Source organism: Doryrhamphus excisus, linkage group LG8 (genome assembly GCF_037039965.1).
Source record: "Doryrhamphus excisus strain RoL-2023G ecotype Guam linkage group LG8, RoL_Dexc_Guam_v1.1, whole genome shotgun sequence".
NCBI classification, from domain to species: Eukaryota; Metazoa; Chordata; class Actinopteri; order Syngnathiformes; family Syngnathidae; genus Doryrhamphus; species Doryrhamphus excisus.
This window is the reverse complement of record NC_136364.1, coordinates 7,964,764-7,984,479: the sequence shown is the minus strand read 5'-3', so window position 1 is coordinate 7,984,479 and position 19,716 is coordinate 7,964,764. Positions and strand designations below refer to the sequence as shown.

At 43.7% G+C, this 19,716-nt stretch overlaps 1 protein-coding gene and 1 long non-coding RNA gene across 2 annotated transcripts; one reads left to right on the top strand and one right to left on the bottom strand.

The window, feature by feature from the left end:
- The first annotated feature begins 486 nt into the window (after positions 1–486).
- On the top strand, positions 487–19,087 carry urb1 (URB1 ribosome biogenesis homolog). The gene is made up of 39 exons (XM_058080106.2): positions 487–753; positions 827–966; positions 1,872–2,023; positions 2,287–2,416; positions 2,487–2,583; positions 3,758–3,843; positions 3,929–4,054; positions 4,121–4,251; positions 4,338–4,533; positions 5,103–5,240; positions 5,323–5,484; positions 5,550–5,634; positions 5,995–6,117; positions 6,189–6,301; positions 6,370–6,474; positions 6,981–7,097; positions 7,171–7,309; positions 7,379–7,537; positions 7,636–7,835; positions 7,906–8,118; positions 9,249–9,434; positions 9,628–10,456; positions 11,696–11,894; positions 11,978–12,173; positions 12,245–12,300; positions 12,372–12,562; positions 12,626–12,736; positions 13,414–13,477; positions 13,570–13,738; positions 13,812–13,902; positions 13,982–14,142; positions 14,216–14,327; positions 14,999–15,105; positions 15,326–15,469; positions 16,485–16,594; positions 16,654–16,848; positions 16,926–17,167; positions 17,268–17,819; positions 18,740–19,087. The coding sequence occupies exons 1-39, from the start codon at positions 627–629 to the stop codon at positions 18,925–18,927; spliced, it is 6,642 nt and encodes a 2,213-aa protein (XP_057936089.2). The 5' UTR covers positions 487–626; the 3' UTR covers positions 18,928–19,087.
- On the bottom strand, positions 19,070–19,580 carry LOC131134622 (uncharacterized). Its single transcript, XR_009131430.2, has 3 exons — positions 19,488–19,580; positions 19,189–19,285; positions 19,070–19,105 (listed from the first exon to the last, which is right to left on the bottom strand). It is a non-coding gene; the product is annotated as an uncharacterized LOC131134622 (long non-coding RNA).
- Between the last annotated feature and the right edge of the window lie 136 nt (positions 19,581–19,716).

Below are 19,716 nucleotides of genomic sequence, written 5' to 3'. Positions count from 1 at the left end.
CTAGAATCAAGAGAAACATCCCAGACGATAGCAAAATACCAGATGCAAAGCCTTGCACTATAATAAATCCCTTTACATCACAATACAGAGCATTATAATTACACTTGTTGATTTTTTTAAAACAACCGTGTGATTGGTTGTATAGTGTTAAATTGCATCGAGTGTGTCTGATTAATTATCTTCCTCGTGTGATTTGAAAGCTGCTGGAAGCCAGCTAAGATGAAAGTGTGTTTCCATGTGTTTACATTTGAATTCAGGACTGGTAGAGGGAGAAAGGAGGACGTCTAGTGGTTACATATTTGAATTACAATCAATATAACCAAGTATGGTTGCGTGTTGTCGATTTTTGTGAAAGAATGTAGCGAAGTGTAGTGAGATTAATAGATAAAAGTGATCTTTATGTAAGTAAATGTAAAAACATTTCTCTGTTGTGTATCAAGTGGCATTGCTTTGAGCTCTCTCGGCTGTCGTGCGGAACTGACCTTCTTCAGTCAACGTTTCCATCCGACTGTCAAGCTCGTCGGACTTGTGTGTCTGTTTACACCCCAACGTGCACCGAAGTGGCTGAGCTACAATCATTGAGTAAAGCTGTAATGTGTGTTATCTAGCACATATTGACAACGAAAATGGGTAAAAAACGTAGCAATGAAGACGCGGTGGGATCCGAAGTGGCGGCCAAGAAAGAAATGTTGTCAGAGTTTAATGGGACTGTTTTTAAAGCAATGCTAAAGGATCCCACCACAGCCATTAAGGGTGAGTTTTTAAACACATATAGTTTTGTTGTTGCCATTAATTGTTTTAATGCTTACCTTGAATCGCTTTTTAGGACTTGAAAGATTCATAAGCAACGCCAAGAAGCTGCCATCATCTGAGCTGTACGATGTGGTGGAAGGCTACATTAAGATTTCCATGGAGTGTGCGGAGATATTCGGATTACTGGAAGGAGACAAACAAATAGACAGTGAGGTGAGGTGTAAACTCATGAAAGTTGTTTGTTTAAACTCTTAAGTCATTTATTTCATTAATTAAATGTACGTAATTAACGTGTGCGCATCGTGTCAAGCCACACCTGTTAGCACGGTATACGAAAGCAGCGTGGTGTTCCCACAGACACTTTATTCTCACCTAAACACATCAACAGCAGTACAGCACCATATGCTTTATATGTATGATCAACTCACAAACACGTCTCTAGTCTTCTGAATCTTTGACACTTCCCCATTGTCATTAGACAACCGCAAGATGCATTCAGGGACACTTCTTTATTGTGTGTGTATGTGTTGTCTAACTAAACAGAAAAAACAACAGGTGGATATTCTTAGCACTCCCTCGTAATTCTCAGTGTGCAAGTACAATTTTAGGCACTTCATTATACTGGGAAATCAGAGAAAATACATATACACGTGTGAATGCAACTTAAATCACGTGGTGTCTTTGAACATAAGCCCTCATTTTTGTAAATACATGTTGTGGGGTATCAGTCCAGGCTGTTAATACATGCAAATGTATTTAACTGTCATTTATCTTTCTTAAAATACAGTAAAAAATGACATATTTTACACATGGTTGCAAATTGGGATTATCATTAATTATAAACCACGACTAAATAATTTGAAAGGTCACAATGCATATTGTTATATGACTCTTATTAGTATCAATTGTTTCTTTGCCTATTTTTGCTGTATTTTATTTTATTTTTTAAAGGAGTTTCTTTGCACAGTGTCCCTAAAACTTCTTGTAATGATGTGATGCAGACCGTTTTTCATTTTACTTTTAGTATGTGCCACGGGCCAATCAAATATGAAGTGCGACCTGCAAATGCAAATGAGTTTGGACATGCCTGGTTTGCTCTGATCTCGGAATGTGTGTAGATGTTGCTGATCTTGGAGAGTTTGCAAGTGATTCTCCTGAGGACAGCCAGCGATTTGTCCCACTTCAACAGGGTTGGCAACACAATCGTGAAAAAAACGATTTCCAGCCACATGAAGCGGATTCAAGGATGTTTTCTGTCACGGAATCACAGGTCAGCTTTACAAATAAACACCACAAACTATTTACAATTTTTACATCTAGGACAGAACTGTGTGTGCATGCTTTAAAATTTCCCTACTATACGGAACCTCCTGCACGCTACATTAAACTTATAAATACATTGTTGGGATCAGGAGCTTGGAATTATAAAAACGTATAACCACGTCTTTGGTATCGAATGAATTCATTAGGAACCCTGGCTGATGAATGCATTCCTGGATGCTGACCATCCGAAAACATATTTTTTCCCTCCAGATTGATTCGTCAGTGTCTCAGCTTCCTGTCCGCATCAATATCTCAGGGGCCCGAAGCTGCCAGGGAGGTGCTGAGTCACATTCACATTAATAAAGCGTTCTCCGGGCTAGCAAAGTGGAAAGATAACAAGGTAGAGACGGGAAGAAACGCTTTATTATGACCATCACTTGTCTTATTTGACTATAATTAAACTTTTGCAGGGAAAACTGGATGTCCGCATGGCCTTCATCCAGTTTGTGCTGTCCTTTTTGGTGTCTGGAGACAATGCAACCATTGGACAGATATTAGAGGTCAAAGGTAACATGGGGGTTGCGCTAGCAACCTGTCACCACTTATAAAGGGGCCCCGTGCTTCATTTGCAATTTTTGTGGTTACGTTTAAAGTGTACGTACTCATGTCACAAATTTCAAAAGCTATTTGTCGGGGCGGGGGCGCAAGATGTTGTTATTGTCACATTTGCAGTACATTTGTTCCTCACAACTTTGTGTTTAAAATTTTGTGGCTTGACTTTATCATGGTTTTCCAAAATGTATTAATGGACAAATTATTGCTGTTTGGTGGTTGAATACTGCAAATACTGCAAGTTCTTACTAAAGTTGTACATACTGTTGGGAATACTTTATTATATATTTCACTATATTTTATATTTAAGCAAAAATGACCCATTTTGTGCCTAAATTAAGCATTTTCTAACATAAAAATGTCTAAAGGAAGTATGATTCACTTATAAGGCATTCAGAAGATGCATTAAAAAATGTTGTGATGACAAGTAGTAGTTTACACTGGTCACTAGGTTTACAAATTTATGTCTACTATATTGGGTAGCAGGAGTGTAAACGTGGCTGTAGGGGTGTTATTTTATGTTTAGAGGGCTCTAATGTTAAAAAGGGTATTTAGTAGATGGTAAACCGGTTTTCTATGCTCCTACAACAAAATGTTTAATTTAAAAGGAAGATTCCTTTGCGGAAATCTGCTTAACACGGTCAGATCAATTACCGAACAAAATAGATTTTTTTATACTACTGGTGGTTAAAAAAAAATTATAAGCAAGACAGACCGTTACGTGCTTTTAATATCAGAATCTCCAAAAGTGTCTGATAAGACCAGAAAAAGGCTAAAGACTAAACAGGTAGCTGCAAATGTATCTGTGTCGGTCCAGAGTTTCTTTACGGTGGGAAACCCTGGCAACTTGCCGGTTGCTTGGCGGCAGTCGGCCACGGCTGCTTAGTTGTACCGTTTGTGCCCGATGTATTTTTCCATGGGGCTTCAATGGGAAGACTTTGGAGCCTCAACAGGTTGCATGAGAGTAGGCGCGGTTGGTGGGGAGGAGGCTGTCAAATTGAGTGTTGAGCAGGTTTGCCATGTACACAATCGTGAGATTTATGGGATTATTTTATGAAAAAGTCACACACACTTGTATTTTTATTCTGCAGTGACTGTAAACTCTTTTTATGTTGACTTGCCACGCCAGAGCTTCTGCCAGCGATCCTGAGCACGGGGCTGAAGGAGGACAGGATGTCGGTGGTCAGTCTGATTTTGTCCACGCTGAAGAGCAGAGTGAGTGATTGCTGGCCTGATTGTTGAAGACGACGACTCCTGACGGATTTCCTCTTACGCTTCACGTGATCTGTGCCTGATGCAGGTGGTCTTAAACAAGGCCATTAGCAAAACGCAAAAAGTGCGTTTTTTCACACCTACCACGCTCGCCAGCATCGCTTCTCTCTACAAATGGAATGGGATCGCCGACGCTAACGTGGCTGATAAGAGAGTGGGTTTGTCTCACTTCTCGCTTTGTCTTTGCTGCAGTTGATGCAAATGTTGTTTCCATGACAAGGTTGAGGAGGACCGTGAGCATGCTGGGACATCGGTGGTGAGGGAGCTGGCTCACAGCTTCCTTCTGGACCTGTGCTGCTCCCGGAAGCACGGCATTAGCTTTCACGATGCCAGCTTTGGCACGGCCGGCAGGCAAGTGTAGTCCACGTTCATTTCTACACGACTTGGGCTTTTTTTCCTTTGCTGTTTCTTCCACGTGCTGCTTTCGCTCTCTTCAGAGCCGGAAACATCATCCTGCTGCAGTTCCTGGTGGGCCTGAGGCAGGCGGCCGAGGACGAGCTGGTGGCTGAGCTGGTGGTCAACACCCTCAAAGCGAGTCCTGACATTGTGACGAGATATTTCAAGGAGATGCAGCACTCGTACACCCCCCGCCTCAAGAACGCTTGGCAGGACAATGTCCGGCTTCTCAAAAAGGTACACCATTCACACCATCAAATAAAAATCATAAAGACATGACTCCCACTATAAATACATTCAACTATTATATAGTATGGACGGTATTTATGGCTTTTATTGGGAGGGAAAGAGAGAGAAATTTAAATAATTAAAATGTTTAGTTTGAATTATCACATATCAGTCACAGTAATAACATCATCACCATAGTAACACGGGCTACTGTTGTGGCCACAAACTAAACTCTGAATCTCCATTAAGTCAATCATTTTTATTTTATTATGAGTTTAAATGTCAGCATAGGGTTGTTACATCATGTCTGGAGGGCTTTAACAATATTTAAAAGTGTATTTAGAGGCTTGCAAATAGTTTTTACTTTATTTACAAATAAGGAATCCAATCTTTAGCTCAGTCGGGTGTGGAACCAATTAAGGCGGGATTACGCTACAGTCGTGTAGATCTTTTCATATTGACCGATTTACTGGAAAGAGTGTACAGGTGTAACTAATGAAGAGTCCTCTGAGCGTACTGTATATGAGTTTTGCTGCAGTTGACTAATATCTTTTTAACACCATTTCATTTCACGTCAGATCTACGAGGCCCAGCCAGACATCAGCGCCGTGTTTCAAACCCGCGAGCTCCTTCCACTTCCTCGTCTGCTGTCCATGATCATGGTCATATCGCTTCCTCCGGTCTGCACCAAGGCCTTCTTCACACAGGGCCTCAGTGTACGTAGCACGCACGCACACATTTGTGCAGAGCATGGATGGATGCCGCAGACCCCGTGAATCTCTCCTGTCCTCCCCGTAGTTGGCAAACACCGCGGCGCAGCTCACCGCCTTCTCCACCGTCAGCTTCATCCTGAAAAAGGCCGCCAAGAACGTAGCCTTCCTCCTAGGGAACCACTCAGATGTGTACACACCCGACGCCATGGCCGACCTGCTGCAGCAGTACAGAGAGACGCTAAGCAAGGTGAATGCTACCAAGCCTCCTTTTGAAAACCATTTGACTTTCCAAACGTCATCCTCTCGTCACAGTTTTTACCCGACATGACCAGCATCGTCGGCAAGTGGCAGGCGCTGACCAAGAAGGACAAAGCAAGTCAAGACAGCCAAGTTTCTGGTAAGAATCTGGCCACTTTGTTAGGAACACTCTAATCAGATCCGAAACAAGAAGTCTGCCTTCCTCAGGCTGATCATGCCCCATTTTAAGATACGTTCATTTCATTCCTGTATTTTATACTCCTTTATGTGGTCTGTGTACAGTGTGAGCCAGTTAGGAGTTTTCTATAGGTAAAAAGTACACACGCATGTACAGAATACAAGTCCAAAGACGTAGACTGAGCCCCTCCCGTAATGAATACTCTTTTATGATAGATTTCAGGCGTGGCACATGTGGGAGTGTGTATTGTGTGTGATTCTACTTACATCTCCATGATTAGCTGATATAAGGGGTGTACTTGTATCCATGTTTGTGTAACAGCACCAGAGCAGCCTGAGGTGATCCTGCTCAAAGCCCTGATCCTCCAGGTGATTTGTCTTTACCAGAAAGTGGTGCCACACCTGGTCAACCAGTGCAGGTTTGACTTCAGCAAGTTCCTGAAAGGTAATCGCTGTTTTCGTCAAGTAAAGCGCCCGTTCGCACTCATAAAATTGAACATTGTCTGGCGTGCGTAGGGGTCGTGTCAGAGGGAGGAGTGGATGAAGAAGTGGCTCCCGTCCTGCAGCATCAGATACTGCAGCTGGCCTTAGACCTTCCCGCCAGCAAGTTCTCCTGGTTCCGCTTTCAGGTTAAGAACCTTTTTTTATATGTATAACACTGGATCTGGACCTCTCTCACTTTGTTTCTCTGCCACAGGAAGCCACAGATGAAGAAAAGTCGGTGCTTTATCTGCTCCTCAAGATGTTTGTCAGCAGCCGCTGCAGCCAACTCAAGACGTCCACGCGGATGCTGGTTCTCAAAGTGAGAAGACACGCTGATTTCTTTGTGTGGCGTTGGCTCGGCAGCTCGATGTCAAGTTGAAAGTATACAACAGAGCTGCTGTTGTGTGCAAAACTTTAAAGTGGAATGTTTAGCTACTCTTTAGCTATGGTCACAGTTTGCAGTTCAAAGCAAAATGTCAGCGGAGAGATGGCTCACATCTAAAAATTAGTACACTCGTATGGCAGGGTACCACTGTATAAATGACAATACAAAATAGCGGCCATGCTTCGGTACCTTCTTGCTTCCCTCTGGAAAGTCGAAATCCAGTCACAGCTGTGAGAGCCATCTGCCAGTACTTTGAAGCAAAATGTACTAATCAGAACTTAATACCCAGTGCATGTCTCCACAATCGATTTATCTAAAGATCTAATTCTTCACTACAAACTGAAAAAACGGTCGCTTCGGTTTGTCTTCCACAACCCTAATGCTTTGAATGACAGTGTTTCCCACAGGACTCTAATATATCTGTGGCTGTGTCTCTTCAGGTGTTAAAGGACAGCGGCGTGTTTGAGTACACTTGGACTGAGCTTGTAGTCTGGCTTGACGAGCTGGACCGGGTAGAGCCCAGCCAGCAAGAGACGGTCATTCAGTTCTTGGAGCGAGTGAGTGGGCGTGTCATCTCTGTGTTCTTCCCACGCTGCCTTGATCGAGAACGTATGGCTTTCCTTCACACAGGTGTTTGTCAAGCTGGTGAGCCATTCCCACATGTACACGGATAAAGTCGCCAGCCTGGTGCAGGAGGCAGCCAACATACAGTCCAACCTGAGCGGGCTGGAGGGAGACGCCGTCAGCGTCCCCGTGTCCCACATCGACGGTGGGTGAGCCCCTCTGCATGTCCACCCACCAATCAGGCCGCTCTTCTTATGTAATGTGTCTCCACTAGATGTCCTGGACATGCTGGATGTCATCATGGAGGGCAACGACTGCGACATGGAGGAGTTCGGGCCGCATCTGAGCCAAGACTTCATTGTTCAAACCTTCCCCTTCAGCGTTGCCGTCCTTGCCGCTTTGGAGGCCCGAAACCAACTTCCTGCAGACAAAGGTGACAAAAGTTTATTTGTATGTATGGAAACTACTTTTCTTACAGTATTTTATTGCTTTATTACAACGATGTCATTGTGGGTGTGTTATTTCCTGCAGGGGCAGTGTTTCAGTACTTGTCGGCAGTGCTGTGTCACGTCCTTCACGGCCAGAGGGAGCCGCTCCCGCTCTGTTTGTGTCTGCTGCAGTACGACAAAGACCTGGCCTCCTCCGAGCCGCACCTTTCTCCTCATGGCTCCGTGGTGCTCCTTCACCGCTACTACTCCAAGTGGCTCCCGCAGCAGTGCCGAGAGGAGCTGGTCGGTGTGGGATGGCACACTGAGTACACGACACATGAGCGTTACACCCTTCTTTGTCATCGTTTTACAGTTCAAGTCGTCTGATTGTCAGCCAGAGGGGACGTCGCCTTCCTTCACCGCCGTAATGAAAGCTGCCTACCTTGGCGGCTTGAGCAGCTTGCTGGAGGACACCTTCAGGAAGGATGTGGAAGGAGCGGCAGCTTCCATGTCACTTGCTGACTTCCCGCTGGCGATTAAACAGATTTTACTCTACATCAAATCAGCAGTGGAAGACTTTGGCACGGTAAGACGCGCTTATCTGAGTCACAAAATCACATTGTTTACAAATTGTTTTGGCTCTACCGGCAAGTAATCACACCTCTCTCAGTATGCATCGCTCTTCTCAAGGAGCAGAGGGTTCTGCTGTGGGCCTCTCCCCCAGCTAAAAGCATCTTCTTTGTGATGTAAAAAAAATTGAAAAAGAAAAGGTAGAAGGAAGTTAATTTGTTGTGCAAATGATCAAAAGTGGTGGTCTCTTTATTGGGCACTCACTGAAATACTTGGAAATTTAAAAATTCAATCCTTCAGTGTTATTGGGAGAAAAAAATACTTTTTTTCTCTTTTTACTTTTTAAAAAGGTTTCAGGTTTTGGGTGCAAATCAAGATCAAAGAAGTTACCATATACGGTTCCTTGCCCATTTAGGGTATGGAAAAGGGACAGGTCAGACTGCACAAGGTGACATCAACAGAGGTACTGTAGTTAGAATGACTGTGATCAACTTACCATGGTTAGTTTTTATGTTTGGGTCAAGAGTGTCGGGCCCCAAGCGTCAGAAAATTGCAATTTCCAACTTCTGAATGAAGAAGGAAGTTTGGTACTCTCTGTCTCACTCCTGATTGAGCGCAACCCATGATGTCACTTCCTGTGACATTGTCTGATCTTGGCTCATTGGCATGAGAAAGTCACATGACTCTGTTGCCTTGCTGAGACATGGGGAAACCCTGTTTTTTAAGTTACCATATATGGTTACTTGCCCTATAAAGGGTTAATACATGTAGCCATTTTAATGGTTCAAAATGCTTAATTTGGGCAAAAAATATGGACAATTTGATAAAATATGCATGTTTTGACTAATAATAGGCTGTAGTCAACCCCCAAACTGCGTTCGTTTATTATTCATGTTCATGTTGATGTTTATTATGATGTTTACTATTGTTTATTGTGGTGTTTATTATAATCATGTTTATTGATCATGTTTGAAGAACCACAATAGAGTGAGGGGGCGATGGAGTGATGGATGTAGCGTGATTATGGCGTACCGTTACAGCCCTATTTGGAGACACTTTCCCATATAATAACATGATAAAATGTCCCCAAACTTTCGACCGGTACAGTGCATTTTTAACATTTTGACCTTTCCCCTCCACACACAGTTTCCCAAAAACAGTGGATCTGCAATTTTGAAGACCTTAATGGGAATACTGCAAGATGTCTTATCCAAGCTGCAAGGCTGGCAGAAGTCCTCGAACTCTGAGCCGGCAGAACAGAACCACAAAGAGGAATCTGACCTTTTCCTGGAACTCAACCAGTCCACCACTGGCGAACCCAACAGAGAGCAGGTCAGGATAAAACATTTTTTAAAAATCACTGAGCAATTTGGATCGTCATCATTAAGGTCGCATGATGGGTGTCATAGAAAGACAAAAGACCAGAACCAGTCAGGGTTCAAGTTCATAAAATTGATAAAACCTAGAAAAATACGCTCAAATATTGATAATTCATTTTGGCGAGTGGTTGTAATTTGTGTTTTAGATACTTCTCTCGGCATTGGACTCCATCTTCAGACATCCATGTATGGAGCAGTGGTATCTAGCTTTGGAACAGTCCACCCTGCCTCCACACTTGCTAAACCCGGTCCGACTAAAGCAGATGTGCACTCAGCTGAGCGACGACATCACCGCTCTGCTCAAGATGGGCGCCCCCACCCTGAGCCAGCTGGGCCACCTGGAGCTTCTGGTCGCCTACACGGGCGCTGTGGAGAGAGCTGTGTACAAGGAGCTTAAGGAGATAGGTCCCCAGACTCCCGTGAGACATTCCAGACCTTTCCAGGCTCTCCTGTCGCTGCATACCTACATGGAGCCTTCCAAAGTCAGAGATGTGACATCTGAGTTGCTGCTGCTCCCGCAGGACAGGCTAGTCATAACAGACACACAAACCCGACTCAGCATATACGGTCAAGCTGCACTGCAGATTCTCACCGAGTCCTCAGCAAGGCGAGACCAGGACCCTGGCATCTGCTTGTCGCAAGCTCACCTCCATGGTCTGGGCACGCTGCTGCTGTCCTGCTCCAGTCCGGCCCTGGAGGCTTTCTTGCTCCAGACGCTGTCCAGCGAGCCTGGAAGTGCGCGGCTCATCCACACCGACGTGCTGCTGTACTGCCTCCGACGTCCTCTCCCTCACATCCTGGCCATCGCGTGTCTGCTGCTGAAGCACTGCTCCACACAGCTCCTCTTCTTCGAGATGTGGTGTCTGCAGCCCGACAACGCCAGGAAGCTGGCTGACACGGCGGAAGACTTCCTCCCTCTCATCCGGACTTACCTGCAGGTGGCTGGGAAAGATGATGCAACCAGGCCTCAAGACGGTTTGTACACAAATGGGACATGTGGAAATGTTGAACACAGGTTTCCTATGCCTCTCATTCGGTGCGGAAGTGGTGCATTTTTTGTTTCTTACTTTGTCCCTCTTCCCCACTTCATAGGTTTACAATAGATAAATTGGAGGCTAACTCGTTAAAGCGGTGGCCGTCGCTAATGCAAATGTCTTTGCAGAGATCCTGTAGCTTGTGCATACATGTAGTGGGAACAATGTGTCATAGTGAGGATGGACGATAGACTGATAAACTTTTTTCATGCCATGCAATCGACCCACATTATGTCCGAGATACAAAAGGGAACTTTACCAATGCTAACGAGTGAGTTCTGTCTTGTAATTGCTTATTGTATTGACTACATTATAAATATATTATATTATAAATATGACTATAGGGGTGTTATTTCATATCTAGAGGGCTCTAATGGTGGTAAAAAACATATTTTGAAGTTTTGTAAAACATGTTTTCTATGCTGGAACGATAAAATTATTTTATTCATGAACATTCGCCAAGACTCACTTATCACAGTTGGGTCTGGAACCAATTAGACGGGATAAACGAGGGACAACTATACATATCCCTGCTCTCTAGGTCAGCATTTTGATTTTCAGTCTGTGTGTGTAGCATCTCAGAACATCTACAGATTGGTGGGCTTGACGTACGTTATTTCCTGCGGCGTGTGCAACTCCCACGCAGGCAAACAGCCCACCTTTTCTCTCTTTAATCACCATGGTTAACTCTTGAAGAAGGAAGCCAACACGCCTAATAGTTGATGAGAGTTGATGTCTGGTCACACGCTGACAAAGCAGGGGTGTCTAAAGTGTGAGATATATGAAAGATATAGATATAGAAAATGTAAATAGAACAAGATGACACTTTGATATTAATAACTAATAATAACACACACAATATTTCTCTTTAAATATTAATCAGCTTTTATCCATGGGGTATGCTGGAGCCTATGCCAGGTGTCTTCGGGTGAAAGGCAGGGTACACCCTGGCCTGGTGGCCAGCCAATCACAGGGCACATACAGTATTGACAAACATTCACACCTATGGGTGATTTAGAGTCTCCAATTCACCTAACATGCATTTTATTTGTGGATGGGGAGAACATTCCCAGATCTCCTGACTGTTTGGCCCGCATGCCATCCTTTTTCCAAAACATCAATATATACTGTATATGTGCATGTCGTCTGAGGTTTGTCTGACTGAATTGTGTCATTTCAGTGCAAAAAGAAGTTTTACACACACTAAAGCAGCGTCTGCTGGCCAAGTTGATGCAGTCTGCCCTTGGAGATGCGATGGTAGATGCTGGGTTGATCGAAGCGCTGGCGGCTCTGATCAAGCTCTCTGCAGACATGGCAGACATCAGGGACCTGATCAGTAAGCTGCCATGCGCCCTGCAGAAAGCAGACAGCTTTGAAAGGTAGCTGGTCCTCAGAATCCAGAATTGGGAAAAACAAAGGAACCGGGTCGGGAATTTGGCATTGAAATTATTTTACCTCCCAGGTGGGCGCTGGTGGACGTGATCACAGAGAAGCTGGCTGACTCTCCAGACGAAGAAGAAAGAGAAACCTGGAGGAAGAGCATCGCCGCGGCTGCCCTCAAGTGTCTGATTGCTTCTTACAGTCGCAGCAAAGATCAGACGCCAGCAGTCCCATCAAGCCAGGAACACGACATCTTGGAAAGGCTGCAGAAGCTCATCGTAGGTTTCCACCTCTGGCAGCACACTTCGCTTCACTTTATGACATTAATCCTTGGCCATCTACTGCCTAGACGTCCCCTGACAACGCCGCAGCCAACTGGAACTCTTTTGTCAGGACTGGACTGAAGTAAGACATTTACATTTATGCTGATATCTCTTTCACGTATTCTCTTTGCCAATCATTTCTTTTTTCTTCAGGTATCGCTACACTGATGGGCATTTCCTGAACACCCTGAGGAGCCTTCTGGAGGTGATGTACCCCCCCAGCGGTATCAACGGTGACCTGCTACCTTTATCCGCCCTCCACATGATGGCCAGCAGCCACTCCTTGTTCCTGCCCACCATGCTGGACTCCCATGCAGACGACCCCAGCAGGAGTCAGGCTCAAGGTACGTTCAAAAGGTACATCCTTACTGCTGCCATTCGATGTTTGACTTTGGCTGGTCTTTCAGAGGCTCTGGTGTCCCTCCTTCTCTGTCTGGTGAAGAAATGTCCTACAGTCTGCAACATGAATCACTTCCTGGTACTTATGGGATCATATGGCGCTACACTCAGCACTACAGGTAAATAAAGGTAGATAAAATTGGATCAGAAAACATGAATATTTTATAATTGATTGATTAATTTTTCAAGACAAATAAAAGTAGCCACAAATGAGTAAAACTTTTGACATAATACAAATATTTAAAAGTAAATTCAATAAAATGAAACTGTAAGGAAAATATGAACTGTGCATTAACATTACACTGTATCTGTTAATGCAGTCAAAAGTTTGGAGACACTTTTATCATTAATAAACATAACTTATGGAGCTACACTCTGGACTACAGTAATACATTAGTTTAAAAAAAACTCTAGTAACAAATCATTTGAATGAAATGATGATGATAATAATGAAATATTTTAATTGAATAATAACAAATGTAAAATGTTTTGCCTGAAAATGTTAATATAATCAAGATATTTAAAAGTAAATTCAATAAAATGAAACTGGAAGGAAAATATGAACTATCTAGATGTAAATAATCGATCTGGCAATGCATGTACACGACCGGTGTGAGACACTTCACTATGTTATTGTATGATAAAGTGTCTCCAAACTTTTGACTGGAAATGTATGTGTCTTATTTAGGTGTATGTAATGCATACAACAAGACGTTATGTGTTTGTTTATTTATTCTTTATTTTTTTAAATGTCGTCCAATTGGCATCTATTTCATACATTGTTGTGTTTGAACAGACCAAACCATATTGCTGCTCCTTCAGGAATATGAAAAAAACAATCTCAGTCTCCTCAAATTCCAGTGAGTAACTTTATTTTATCTTCATGTGACAAATGTTGACCTTTGTTGCTCACACACACACACACACTCATACTGTGGAACTCTGTACACAGGTCTGTCTTGTGGGGTCCGGCAGCTGTGGAGCACCACAAAACCAGGAAGAGCCTGGGGTCTTCTCTGTGGAAGCAGACCCACTCGGACGACATCTTGGCCTTGTTGAACACCGACAAGATGCTCCAGACCATTGCTCGCTTTCCCCAGCGGCGCAGCATCATTCCACAGGTTTGCGTTCTAAAATGGCATTATTAGACGACATTTGTCACCGTATGTAAACTCAATCTCTCAACGTCCTCAGAAGGATCAAGAGATGCTGTTCCAGCAAACAGATAGCGATCTGTACGACCCGTGTTTCCTTCTCCCTCTCTTCAGCGCCATTCTCGGACCAGGTGAGTTCTCGCCCATCACGCCGCTGCCCGTCGCCGTTATTCCACCCGCTCGCCGTCATTCCTCGCCTCTCGCTCTCAGAATCGGTGGTGGACTGCCTCAAGTTCGTCTCCGTCCATGCCCTGGGGGTAACCGTCATGGCTCTGAGCAGCTACGACGCCAAGGTGCGGGCGGCGGCCTACCACGTGCTGACCTACTTCTACCAGCACCTGGAGGGCGCCCGCTTCCGAGAGAAGAAGCAGGTGATATGATTTGGAAAGCATTCGGGGAAAGAGTGGCCTAAAATGAGCTTGTGGAATTCTTTGTGGTCAACAGCTGCTGTATCTGCTGGACATGGTGAAGAATGGGATTGCAAAGCAGAACGAAAGGCTTCCCTTTGTCTTGACTACGTACATCAGCAAAGCGGCTCAGCAGATGCTCAAACCCGGTAGGTGGCAGATACATACCTGTTCCTATGACCTTCTAAATATGGTTTTTACATTATTAGAGCCCTCTAGACATGAAATTAAAGCCCTTTTATCCAATATATGCATCTCAGCTTTATCGTATACAAAGGATATAGAAATGGAAAACATATAATTAGTAGAAACTTTGGTCTTTGCTGTTTTTTTTTTTAACTTCCCAAATATGATTTTGTTCTTCTTTCTAAGAAGTTCTTCTAATGTTTTTCTAATATTATGATACAAATAATAAAACATTTACCCCAGCCTAATTTTCCTAAATGACTTATTAGTTGTTTGTTACGCATATCAAAAAGCGCTTCTCTGTGCTATTAAAATTACATTATTTCCCCTCATAATATTCTGAGTTTATTTTCTCAGTAGAATACGACTTTTCCCTCTAAATATTTTGACTTAATTCTTGCAAAAATTACAGCTATTTTTTTGTGTTCATTTTCCAACCATTTTTCTGATTTTGTTTTCTTGTAAATTCTGATAATATTTTGACTTTATTCTTGTAAACTTACTGCAGATTTTTTAATTTATGTTGTTTTGTTTTTAGTTTTCTTGTTAATTGTTTTTAGAATCTTTAGAAAATGTTGGACACCCCTCCGGCTTTGCATAAGTGGAACTGATTTTTCCCTTATGTGTTCTCCAGAGGACCACATGTACGTGGTCCTGAACCGCTTCCTGCTGTCCCACCAGAGTTTGGACTTTGGGAAGGTGCCCGACTTCTTCAAGCTCTTCTACGGCTTTGACCTGGAGGTAAAGCGCTGGAGGGACGTACTCAAGGGCAGATTTGTTTTCGCACCCTCTCAACTTGATTCTGACGTGTGTTGACACTGAGGCGATCACAAACAAACTCGGACGATGTCTGTTGAGTTCAGCCTTGATGTGTTTGACTTGTGTGCAGCCCCCCGCGGATATTAATCCTCTCTGTGACAGGCTTGGGGGTCACGGTCTGCTCACTGTGTTTGTTCTGCAGCACAAAAAGGAACGAGAGTGGATCCTGAATGTGCTGGAGGAAGGGATAAGTGACGGACACTGTTTCCAATTATGCAACCAGCAAGGCATCTTCTTGAGCCTGCTCGGATTTAGCAGCAGCCCCCTGTGTGACGACCACACTCAGGTACGCCCTCCTCTGGTCCTTTTGTCATCATAAACACGCTAATGCAAAGAAGCTGCTAGTAAAGGTGACCAATGCTGAACCAGACATCCTATATTGTGCTGTGTCTTTTTTCCACTCCCTCATGCATGGCCTCTGACTCCCTTATAGTCATTGGCCGGTCTATATGTCATCACACGCTACAATAAGTAATTGGTCTGCTCTTTATATCACTCTACATGTCAATCATGATAACAGTTGGGAATGTTGCATAGTCTTCATTGGTCAGTCTGGATGTCAATCATTACTCGCACAAATATGAACAGTTGGCCGATTATGTCACATAGTCGTCATTGGTCTATATGTCAATTATTACATGCAGAAACTATAATTGGTCGATTATATCACCTAGTATATAGTGGTCAATCTAGATGTCAATCATTACACACACATACATGGATAGGTAGTCAGTTATGTCACCTAGTTTTCATTGGTCAGTCTGGATGTCAATCATGACACATAGAAACAGGGACAACTGGTCGGTTATGTCACCTAGTCTTCATTGTCAGTCTGGATGTCAATCATTACATGGAGAAACAGGAATGATTGGACAGTTATGTCAGAAAGTCTTCATTGGTCAATCTAGATGTTATCCACTACGCCCAGAAACATGGTTAGTTGGTTGGTTATGACACAGAGTCTTCATTGGTCAGCCCAGGTGTCAGTCACTGCAACCAGAGACATGGCTAGTTGGTCCGTTATTACGGTAGCTACGCCTAGCAAATGGGATTGGTCGGTTAGTCATTGGTCAGTCTACGTGTCAATCATTGGGTGGTTATGTAGTGTATGGGTAGTGTCGCAGTGCCGCACCAAGAGTTAGTGGGTTATGTCATTGGTCAGTCTACATGTCAATCATTACTGTCTGCAGAAACTTACATGTTTCATAAAAACACTTATGTCCTTGCACTTAAATGCTAGAGCATTTTATTCAACTTTTTTGTGTGGTGACAACGAGCTGACTGCCTTTTCTGTCCACCAGGCGCAGATCATCAGGGTGCTGTGTCAGGCAGCAGGCGTCAACAAAGTGGCACACAACCTCTGCAAGAACCATGGCCTCCTGACCTGGATGATACAGATGCTTGAAAAAAGGTAGGTTTGACTTTGGAGTTGAAACCATGCACCGTTGTGACGTTTCTTGTTGTCCCCAGGAACCTGGAGCAGCATTTGCTGGGTTCCGTGGTGCACATGCTACACACGCTGTGGTCCACCAGCCTCGGACAGAAAGAGATGGCAGCGGAGCAAAGAGAAGGTTCCAAGCTGGCGGATGAGAAAGTCAAGTGTCTGCCGCTCCCACTCATCAATGAATTTCTATCCACGGCATTAAGTGTTGGCAGACGCTTGAGGTAAGCCCTGACAGCTGCTGGATGAGAAGCCTCTCTGTCTCAGAGATGCTGACGTGTGCTGCTTCTTCCCCCGTCAGGTCGGGTGTGACGGTAGCTCAGCTCAGCTTGTTCCTGCAGACGCTCTCCTCCATACTGAAGCATCAGGTCACCGCTCTCTGTGCATCAAACACAGCCGAGCGACCGATGCTCCTGGCGCAGCCTCTCTCCACCGCCGACGCTCTCGGTCTGCTGCTGTGCTGGACCACCCTGACCGGCCACATGGCCCTCCAGAGCCAGATCCAGGCATTGCGTGACAAGCACAATGTGAAGGAACTCCTCAGTAAGTGGCTCCTTACACTATTTTCAGCATGAAATTGAACACCTTTAGAGATGGCATTTTACGTAAAATGTTCGCTTTATCATGATGTGCTTTGTTTCAGCATCTGGGAAGGACAAGACCCGGGGTAAATGCTCCCCTGTCTGGACCAAAAAAGAAAAGCCGACAGAGGACGCTGAGACGGAAGCACAAGAGGAGAGTCTCCAGAGCGAATGTCGCTTGTTTCTCAGCAGCATTCTTCTGCACTGGCGCCCTGTGTTGGGCCCCAGTGAACCTCGGCCAGAGCGCACAGGGCATCCCGGTCTGCTGGCTGTGGAAACGGCCCACCTGCTCACCAAATGGACCCTCAGGTGCCTGGCGGAGGATGTTTACGACCCAGAACGCACCAAAATCTTCTTGCGCTGGCTGGAAGAGAGCGTGATGACGCACGGGGAGATCGTGGATGCCTTACTGCCAGATGCCGGCCTCAAAGCGGACCTCCTTCGCCTCTACCATCAAGTCTGCCAGACGCCCGTCCCAGGGGAGAGGGAAACCTTCCGCCTGTTCACGGACATCATGATACGCTTGCTGGAGAGGCGAGGACAGCTTCCAGAGGCGCATCGAGCGGTCGTCTCTGCTTGCCGGCCCCAAGATGCCAGAGATGAGTGGAAATGTGGTAAGACACGTTTACTGGACAGCAGGGGTGTCCAAAGTGTGGCCTGGGGGCCATTTGCAGCCCGCTGCTATTTTTTTTACTTTGCCCTTGGCTCATTTAAAAATAGAATTCAAGAAGAAACCAAAACACACAACACAACAACAAAAAATTGAACAATGTTACAATAATATGAGGAAAAATAACTTTGATTTTTTTCAAAATTACAAGAAGAGTATTAACTGAAAGAAAGTTGAAATAGTTGGAAAAAACCGCTGTCATTTTATAAAAATAAAGTCAAAATATTAAAGTATTTTCATTCTAATGGAAAAAAGTCACAATTTTCTGAGAAAAATAACGTCCATTTTGTTGAAATAGTAGTGGAAAAAAATACTTTTTTTAAAAGTCATAATATGATGAGAAACAATACAAAATAAAATTGTAATTTTTTGGAAAATTTGGTTAGGGGAAAAGTTACAATTTTATGGGAATAAAATCATAAAATTATGGGGACCAAATTTACAAGAAATTGGAAAAAAGATGCAATTTAATGTAATTTTAATTAATTAATTAAATTTAATTCACACTATTAACAGAAAAAGTGACATTCTAACAGTGTGAAAAGTCACAACTTAACCAGAATTCTTTTTTTTACTATTATGAGGGGAAAAAAATTCATTTAAGGAGCTTAGAGTTGAAATGTTAAAAAATATATATAACATTTTTTGAAAAGTGGTAATATTGTGAGAAACAAACATCAGAAAATACAGGTGGGGGATAATTTATATGATGAGGATAAAGTCAACATTGTGGCAATATTACGAGAAGAAAATGAATGAAGATTACTTGAGAAGAATATGTGGAAATGTAAAAGAAAAACAGCAGCAGTTTTTTTTTAACCCCCCCTCAAATCGCCTGTCATGTTTTTCTGTTTCCCCATCCAGGAGCAGGCCTGTCTCTCCTGTCTTTGTATGTCCACGAGGTGTGGAGCGGGGCCAGCTCGGCGCAAGGCTTCCGGTTTCATGTCTCTATGGTGACCGGGGACAGGCGTAAGCGGCGAAATAGCCGCAAATGGTCTCAGAGTGAAACGGCCGTTAGAGCCGTCTGTGAGGACTTGATGATTGTTAGCTGAATCTTTCTACTGTGTCTCTTTTTTTGGAATGAAATGGGAGATTTTCAGACCAAAACAACTTTGAACAAGCCGTTTATGTGGTAATGTCATCACGGAAACACATCCACCTTTTTTATTCATGCAAGCTTAGATTAAATTGGATGACCTGCGCCTCCTTTGACTTCTGCGTCTGGGACTCCTGGAATAAAACGAGGCTCTTGCATTTGTATGTTTCAGTACTATGTTGTTGTTTTTTAAAGAAAAAAGAAAACCAACACTCACCAAGGTAGAGGCCCAGTTCCAGACATGAGATTCAAACAGAGAAAGAGGACTCCCACAAATGCAGCCAGAATAATCCAAAATACAATAACAATAGAATCTGAAAGAGGTAATGAATTAATCGATGACATAAGGAAAAAAAACCAAGAATAAAGCTTACATTTATTGTATTTCAATGTGCTCTCATCCACAATCACTGGATCAACGTAGCCATAGTAGTACTCCCATCCATCCAAAACAACACCAGTAGAGTTCTCCATGATACGCTTTGCAAAGACAAAAAAAGAGTGATGCTGTCTTACCAAATCTTAGCTAGAAATGAAGCACAGATGTGTTGTCACAAGCCAAAACTGGCCTTGACTCCTTTCAGGGTCTTTGCTGTTTGCAAAATAGGGGGGGTGGGCTTTAATATATCCCCCTGGTTTGCATTAGCAACTGTTTGCCATTGTTTATTTAACCTTAAGTTAATAATTGTTACTCATTTATATAATTAATTTTATTTGCGTAATGAGCGCGTGCGCACACACACTA